The 8,713-nt window shown below is 39.9% G+C and overlaps 1 protein-coding gene across 1 annotated transcript in view; it reads left to right on the top strand.

Moving 5' to 3' along the window:
* LOC103209702 (docking protein 6) overlaps nucleotides 1–8,713 on the top strand; it is a 606,523-nt gene that overhangs the window by 274,321 nt on the left and 323,489 nt on the right. Inside the window, exon 3 of the mRNA XM_007955603.1 lies at nucleotides 7,411–7,525. Coding sequence (XP_007953794.1) covers nucleotides 7,411–7,525 — 115 coding nt within the window. The remainder of the gene's footprint in view (nucleotides 1–7,410; nucleotides 7,526–8,713) is intronic.

Below are 8,713 nucleotides of genomic sequence, written 5' to 3'. Positions count from 1 at the left end.
ATAGTGCCTAAGGCACTTGACTGCTAACCAGAAGGCTGGCAGTTTAAACCCACCAGCCACTCCTCAGAAGGAAGATTAGGCACTCTACTTCCACAGTGATACGGCCTCAGAAAACCAAGGGGGGGTTGCTATGAGTCGGATCTGACTCGACAGCAGTGCGTTTTTTTTGTTATTGTTGTAGTTATTTGTTTGTTATAAGCATTTCACAGTCTTAGTAAATATTGGTAAATATTTTTCTCTTGACAGGTTTTAGAATAATAAAAGCATTTAAAAATATTATTTTAAGCATTTATTTTGTCCAAGCAAATGATTTCCTACTGCAGAGTAAATTCATGTAGAATTGAGAGGGAAAAATGAGGATAGGAGGTTGATATGTATTGGAAATACATAGACACACACACACACATATATACATACATGTGCATATTTGTTTAATATTAAAAAAAAAAAAAAACTTCACTGCTGTGGAGTCAGCCCCGAATCATAGCGACTCACCCTTGGGTTTCCAAGGAGGTATCACCACTGAAGTAGATTGCCCGGTCTTCCCTCCAAGGAGTGGCTGATTGGTTTAAACCACCAGCCTTCTGGTTGGTGGTCAAGTTCCTTAGGCACTATACCACCAGAGCACCCATGTTTAGTATAATATGCTTATATATATATATATATAGAGAGAGAGAGAGAGAGTCACACACCACATAACATACATTTGCTCAGACAACATCCAACTGCCTATGTGCCTGTGGTTCCGTCAGGTTATAATGAAGTTCATAAATCCCAATCAGAGTATGGGTTGTAGCAAACACAGTAGTTCCCCACATGCAACATGTGTGTGTCATGTCTTTGTATACAAACCAATTGTGCTGCCAGGTGTATAGTGGAACAGTACTCATAGGAACTATAGTACATATGTCTTGATAGTGATTATAAATACCTGTGTTGCTGGCTTATATATGTAATGGACTGTACTTGCTGTCTAGATAGTTGACAGTTCAATAATGTGTACTTAACTTGAAGGCAGCAGCATCCAATCTTGTGTATTGTATGTCTCTTGAGTGTTGTAGTGTTAACTCTTTAACTTTGTTTAGAAAACATTACCATGGAATGCATCATGGCAGCAAAACCACTGCTAGCAATAGCAGCAGCAAGCAGGAGGCAAAGGAGAGGGATCAATTTGGAAGTGAAGCAAAAGTTTAGTAAACAACACAAAGGTGTAAAATCACTAAATGCTGTTGCTTATGATTTGCACTTGACAATTACCACGATCCTCAAAAACAGAGACAATTCTCCAAGCTGTTAAAGCATTGGCTCTACTGAAAGCTACAAACCCCAAAAAGCCTTGTACCACTGAGTTGATTCCAACTCTTAGCAACCCTCTCAGACAGGGTGGAACCATCCCATAGGGTTTCCCAGGCTGTAGAGTGCTGCAGAAGCAGACTGCGTCCTCTTTCTCCTATCTAGTGGCTGGTGGGTTCAAATTGCTGGACTTTCAGTTAGCAGCCGGATGCTCTAACCACTGCCCCAGCAGAGCTCCTACCTCCCTCTTACTACTGCACTTTGCCTGGTATCTCCTTAATTTCTGGGTCTGCACACTGAGGTGTGGAGGGTATCACCCTTGTGAGAAGCAACAAAACGCTTTGCACTGTTCTGGAAACCACGGTAGCAATGCCTGTCTGCAGATGGTGTCTGCATTTCTAAATGTCCATTTTACAAAAGAGCAACCCTTCATTTGAGCTATAGACTCCATCGGATTGCCTAAGGCACCGGAGTTAGAAAATCCCTAGTGCGGGCGTCATTTTATTCGTCTACCCTGGTTTGTGTGTATGCTTGATTTTTTGCTACACAGACAGAAAGATGTATTCCAAAATATTCTGTTGTAATATTCTTTTGCATTTTTTAGGTGTTTTCAGAGATGGAGAGATTCAATTTAAATACTATAGATCTCTAAAGTTGATTGGATTATGTGCTTTGGTCATGTGCGCTCCCAGATTTCAATCAATAAGTTTGATTGCCAGAAAATGCCAATACTCCTCTTCTAAGCTCTGCAGCTTACTGTATTGTTCTGGTTCCCTAGTGCCACTCTAACAGGAATATACCACAAATGGAAGGCTTGAACAAACAGGAGTATATTCTTAAAGTTTGGAGGCTTTAAGACTGAGTTCAAAGTACCAGGCTCTAGGGGCTGAGTGACAGCTCCTCAGCCTTGGGCTTCAGCTCTGCCTCCTGCTCCCGGCCCATTGGAGCTGGAGGCTTTCCTTCACTCACACAGCTACTGGCTGCTGAGGCTGACAAGCCCAGAGCTGACAAGGAAAATGGCACAGTCCCAATGTTACCAAACCACACGGCAGGCCATTCATTCAAGTCCACTGAAAATTACAACGTTGGCAGACTATGGCAGGCTGCTGAACAACAACACAGCTACATGCAGGGTTCAAGCATGCCATAGGCTAGAGACTATCCCCAAGGCTTCGCCTTATATACAGGAAGCAGACTATATCCCAAAGGCAGCTACTCAGCTGCTTGTGGTAGATCCCACCGTGGAGCTGATTGCCGGTCTCATCATGGGGAATAACTACCACTAGCTGCCCAGCCACTCAACCAGGCCCAGCCAATTTGACACACATATTTAACTAACACATGTATGAACTGAAATCATTGACTAGTACATTCTTTTGTGTTTATAAATGAAAATATTTTAGGGAAAATGCACTTGAGCAGAATTATAAATGTTTTCATGTTGTTGCTTGGTACTGGTGGATATCACATATGATGAATCTTATATAGCTCTGTATAACTTATGTGCTCACCCTCTGGAGTAGTTAAGGTTGTGTGTCAACTTGAGTGGGCCTGGTTGACTGGCTGGGCAGCTGAATGTGGTTATTCCCCATGTTGAGACTGGTAATTAACCCCTTGGTGCAATCTACTGGAGCAGCTGAGTAGCTGCCTTAGGGATGTGGGCTGCTTCCCGTACATGAGAATCAGCTTTGGGAGTGGTCTGCAGCTGATGGCCCACGGCAACCCTGCATGTAGCTGGGTCATTGTTCAGCAGCCTGCCCTGCTCTGCTAACCTTGGGACCTTGAATGGGCTTGAATTAATGGCCTGCTGTGAGGTTTGGAATATTGGGACTGTGCCTTTTTACTTGTCGATCTTGGGCTTGTCAGCCTCAGCAGCCAGCAGTTGAGTGAAGAAAAGCCTCTAGCTCCAGTGGGCCGGCAGCAGGAGGCAGAGATGAAGGCCAAGGTTGAGGGGCTTTCACCCAGTCCCTAGAGCCTGGCACTTTGAACTTGGACTTAAAGCCTCCAAATTGAAAGAGAATAAACTCCTGTTTCTTCAAGCTATCCCATTTGTAGTATATTCTTCTCAAAATAGCACTAGTGAACCGGAACACTTTTTTTTTTTTTTTTTAATCTAGATGAACCAGAACACTTTCTAACATAATTTTCAGGCAGAGCATAATCTTCTTATCTTTTAGACTCAACTTAGTTTGGCTAAGATCCTTAGTTTAGGTAAAATTAACGTTTGAAAATATCTCTTTTTCAAATTTAACTTTAATTCACTGCATCTGAAACATTGGCTTAAATATCATTGGGGTCTATTATTTAACCAATTAGAAATTCAGAAGTTTAACTTTATTTGAGAACATACGATAATGTGCTTAAATTGTAATATGTGAATCATTATTCCATGAAAAAGCATTCTCATCATTCACTTCAGGAACTATAAGATATTGGGGTCTAATTTTTCTCTCCTGGAAGGGAAAAGCATATATACATATTTAATTGTACATATATGTTTTATATAATATGAATATATGTACATTTATAGCATGTATGTTATATGAGGTATTTTTTTGTTTTTTTTAGTTTTTCTTAGTCACTCATCTTACTTGTGGTAATTTTGCATGATAATCTCATGTGAAGTCATTACAAGTGAAGAAAAATACATATGAGTAAATGATGTATTTTAAAAAATTGCCAGCAATGTGACAGAACTGTAAACTCTGAAAGAAAATCAAGGTGCTGTAGAAAATGATGTCAAGCCCTTAAAAACTATTGATGTGGAATTTGACTTTGCAGTTATCATTTTACATGATATGGGCATGATTTCTGATTATGAATTCATGATTTTAACCATTTCTCTACTTTCATATCCTAATCATGGCACAGTGCCAAAGGCATTTGACTGCTAACCAGAAGGATGACAGTTCAAACTCACCAGCCACTCCTTGGAAGGAAGATTGGGCAATCGCAGTCTACTTCCATAGTGATACTGCCTCAGAAACCCAAGAAGAGGTCACTATGAGTCAGATCTGGCTCGACAGCAGTGCCTTTGGTTTTAGGTTTTCGTAATCATGATAAGGGGGAGATACTATCTTCAGAAATAGAGACTAACGTTAAAAAAGAGCATTAAATATATCTGTACTTTTCCCCTGCACTTAGAACATTCAAAGTAGTGACTGATTGTTCTTCTAGCATGGCATTGTGAGCTATGAATGAAATTAAATCTTTTCTCTTCAGCAAAATCCTTCATCTACAGTTAAACCATACATGATTAAATGCAAAGCATTGATCATCAATCAAGTGAGTCAAGACTGGCACCCTGGTCAAAGTCAGCACTCTACAGTACATTCACTCAAGAGAACATATCATTCAATGAATGAGAAATGTTAGGCAGACAGAAGTCAGCACTGGGTATGGGCACGGTTCCCTCCCTTACAGAGATATGTAGCTTTGGGAGAGTTATTCCTGGAGACCTCTGAATATTAGTTTTCTTATACGTAATACAGGAATAATAATAACATCAACTCAGTAGGGTTTTGTGACAAATATAAAGATAATGTCTATTGATTAAAGACACATACCCAAACCAAAACCAAACCTACTGCCATCAAGTCATTTGCAACTCATAGCAACACCCAGTGGTTTTCCAAAGCTGTGAATCTTCACAGAAGCAGACTGCCTCAACTTACTCTGTGGAGCAGCTGGCTGGCTCTACCCATTAACCTTTGGTTAGCAGTCAAATGCCTTAACCACTATACCACCAAAGCTCCAAACACATACTTGTTGTTGTTGTTGTTATGTGCCATGGAGTCGGACCCGACTCACAGTGACCCCTCCTTGGGTTTCCAAGGCAGTATCACTACGGAAGTAGATTGCCCAACCTTCCTTCTGAGGAGTGGCTGGTGGCTTTGAACCACCAGCCTTCTGGTTAGCAATCAGGTGCCTTAGACACTATGCTACCAGAGCTCCTTCTAATTCTGTGGTGTCATTTACTGAGGGTGTGTGTTTGTGTGTGTGTGTGTGTGTCTGTCTGTCTGTCTTCTGATTGTTTTCACTTGAAGAATCACATGATCACCCTAAGGAAGTAAGGTCCAACATGTCCCTTTAGTTTCCAGTTCAGCAAAGGCACTTGCACATCTCCAAACACACTATCACATCAACTTGTCCTCCTTTGCCTGAGATTTGGTTTTTCATGGTTTTTTGTGGGAACTTCTGTCTAATTTGAGAGCTCTGTGGCAGAGTGCCTAAGGCATTTGACTGCTAACTAGAAGGGTGGTGGCTCAAGTCCACCAGCCACTCTCAGGCCGGAAGGCTGGGTGATCTACTTCTGTAGAGATACCTCCTTGGAAACCCAAGGAAGGGTCACTATGAGTGGTCTAATTTGTATGCTATAATGTTGAATACAGATACACACACACACACACACACACAAATAAATGTATTTATTTCCTGATGCTTACCAGACTAAATGATAAAGATAATAAAATATGTATTTTCTCAAAAACTCACTCACTGCCATTGAGTCTGTCCTGACTTATAGCAACCTGTCCTTGGGTTTCCAAGGCAGTATCTCTACAAAAGTAGATAGCCCAGGCTTCCTTCCAAGGGTGGCTGGTGGGTTTGAACCACCAGCCTTCTGGTCAGCAGTCAAATGCCTTAGGCACTATGCCATCAGAGCTTCTATATTTTTTTCTAGGAGATATATAAATGTGTATGTGTGTGTGTGTGTGTGTATGTATATGTGTATATATATATGTGTATATATATATATATGTATGTGCACGTGTGTATATGTATACTTATATATATTATGCATATATTCTTGTGTGTCTATATAAGTATGTATGTCTGTATAAATAGTCATAAAAGTAAAATATAAAGTATTCTTGTGTCTATCAGAATATCAGTCAGCAACCTAACCTTCAGACATATTAATGAAAATTCCATATTTGTGGAAGGAAAACTAAGGCATAGTGTAAAGGTGATTTATTTGTGGTGTTTAAGAGCTTATTTCAAAAACTCATTCTAGTCATACCTTTGCCAAAATCAAAATATTTTTTCACTATTATTGAAGTTATTTTAACTTTATAATGGAAGGCCTGGAGTATTTTGTTATTTCAAATATATCCTTGTGAGATGCCTTGCAAAGGATATTAATTAGCTTTTTAGTCTCTTAGTTAATTCTTTCTGTTTTCTGCTGATAATATTGCTCCAGGAATAAGAAAGCTTTTTATATTAGAAAAATGAAATTCAGCACATTGAGAAGGGGATTAGAGAAGAATTACTTCATATGACATTATTATATCAATACATCAACACTGAGTTTGGAGAGAAGTTGATGAAATAAATGTTAGCCTATTTCTATGAACTGGGGGTAAAACAAAGATGCCCAAGTTGTACCTGAGTAACTTGTATCAATAAAGGGCTTAAAGCTAAAATGCACAAATATAATAGTTATTAATTGTCAGATGAGTAAAATTGATTAAACTTGGTCCACAAATCATTGTGGGGGGGTCTCACAGGGAACAGATGAGGCAGTGGGGTTGTGAGGCGGTATTAACACTAAGTGCATTTTTCCAAGGTCAGGGTCCAATACTCAAGTTAAATGAGTCTGAATCTTGAAATCTGTTGGGAGCTCTGGTAGTGTAGTAGGTGAGGCATTTGGCTGCTAACCAGCAGGTTGATAGTTCAAACCCACCAGCTTCTCTGTAAAAGAAAGATGGGCAGCCTTGGCAACCTAACGAGGGTTGCTGTGAGTCGGAATGACTCTCTGGCAGTGGGTATTTTTTGTCTCTATCAGTAGGCAGGTGTCAGTTGTGCCTTGGTTACATAAGTTTTTTTTTTTCTCCCATGGAGCTACTGGGTAGGTTCGAACCACTGACCTTTTCCCTTCACAGCTGAGCACTTAACCATTGTGCCACCAGAGGTCCTTTAAAAAAGATGATGATCTATGACCAAAGTTGAGGTCATAATAGAAGACTTTTTATTTTGTACTGTTTTTGGCTACAGTTGATTAGAAACAAGTACAAGTAAGCCTCAGGTGGTTAAGGTAGTAATAAGTGATGGATTTGGGCAAGTACCCTGCTGAAAAGTATGTATTGGACACTAACTTAAGGATGGTTTTCTTTCAAGGTAACGGAACTGCACAACATCAAAAACATAACCAGACTGCCTCGGGAGACAAAGAAGCACGCAGTGGCGATTATTTTTCACGATGAAACGTCAAAGACATTTGCCTGTGAGTCAGGTAAGCAATTGCATCGTTGCCTGCATGAGGCAGTGGAGCTGCTCCTGAGAAAGTGGTCCAGATCTATTCCGATGCTCTACTGAATAGGAGAGCTTGTGGTGATGAGGACATGCTGTTGGGGACTTGAGTGCATGCCCAGCATGCTGTTTTCCACAGGTGTTTGGGGTGCTTGTTGGTTATCCATGTGTGTCTGGATTTTGCTCCCAGGAGGTCTCAGGATTTGCAGTTTGCATCCAACCTTTGAGAGTTAAGTAAGCAATGCCCAGGAGATGCTGTGAGGGTGAGCATGAGGTTGGTATTCCGGTTCTTGGCCAAGTGTTGCTGTAGCATGTGATAGGGCAGTAATCTGCCCTGCGTAAGTGTGGCCAGGCACTGCCTACACTCCAGACATCTGAAAACAGAGCTCTAAGCAATTCATTCTTTCATGGATTCTCAGTACTACAAGTAAATCCATTTCAGGATGAGTTTTAGCATAAAGCACTGTGACATTGTTTGGACAGGGCAGTGTAGAGTTGGAGTTTGCAGTAATTTTCCTTTTGGGATCCCAGTGCTATGTGTATTTTAGTTGGTTTCTTATAGTTTTTTAAAGATTTTGTTCAATGTCTCAATAAAATATTTTTTAAAAGAAGATTTTGCTCAATAAAATGGTACATTTGTTTTATAATGGATAGAAGCATAAGTTACCAAGGACTTGAAAGAGGTGAACTTAAAATAATTGACTCTTAAGAGAAGCTATGTTGAATATTTTTGAAGGGAAAATAAAGCTTCAGATTTGATTGAGTTAGAGTTTATAGGTACAATCCATACCAAGTTATGTTATTCTAAAACCGATAATGTTTTGCCTAACTAAAATTACTCACACCTCCTCAACCATACTTACATTACTTTCGTGAAACTGAATTGACATTTATGAAAGTGTTCCCCTTTCCTTGAATGCCTCTATCCATCAGTCCTTCTGCCATACTTTCCCTAGCCATCTGACTTCATTGCAGCATTTCAAGTTGACTTTTTGGAGTGCGTCAAATTCTGTTAACTGGTTATGTACATCACCGTTTTGTAATAGAACCTGTCTCAGCCTTGCTGTTGTCATATATTAATTACCAAAATTATTTTTCCTTGTTCACTGTCTTAAACAGTTACAACACCACATTTTTTACTGAGTTCTTAAGGTAAAAAAAAAAAAAAAAA

Source organism: Orycteropus afer, unplaced genomic scaffold (genome assembly GCF_000298275.1).
Source record: "Orycteropus afer afer isolate SDZICR_OR568_19922 unplaced genomic scaffold, OryAfe1.0 scaffold00516, whole genome shotgun sequence".
In the NCBI taxonomy this organism is placed as follows: domain Eukaryota; kingdom Metazoa; phylum Chordata; class Mammalia; order Tubulidentata; family Orycteropodidae; genus Orycteropus; species Orycteropus afer.
This window is presented reverse-complemented; position numbering and strand designations above follow the sequence as displayed.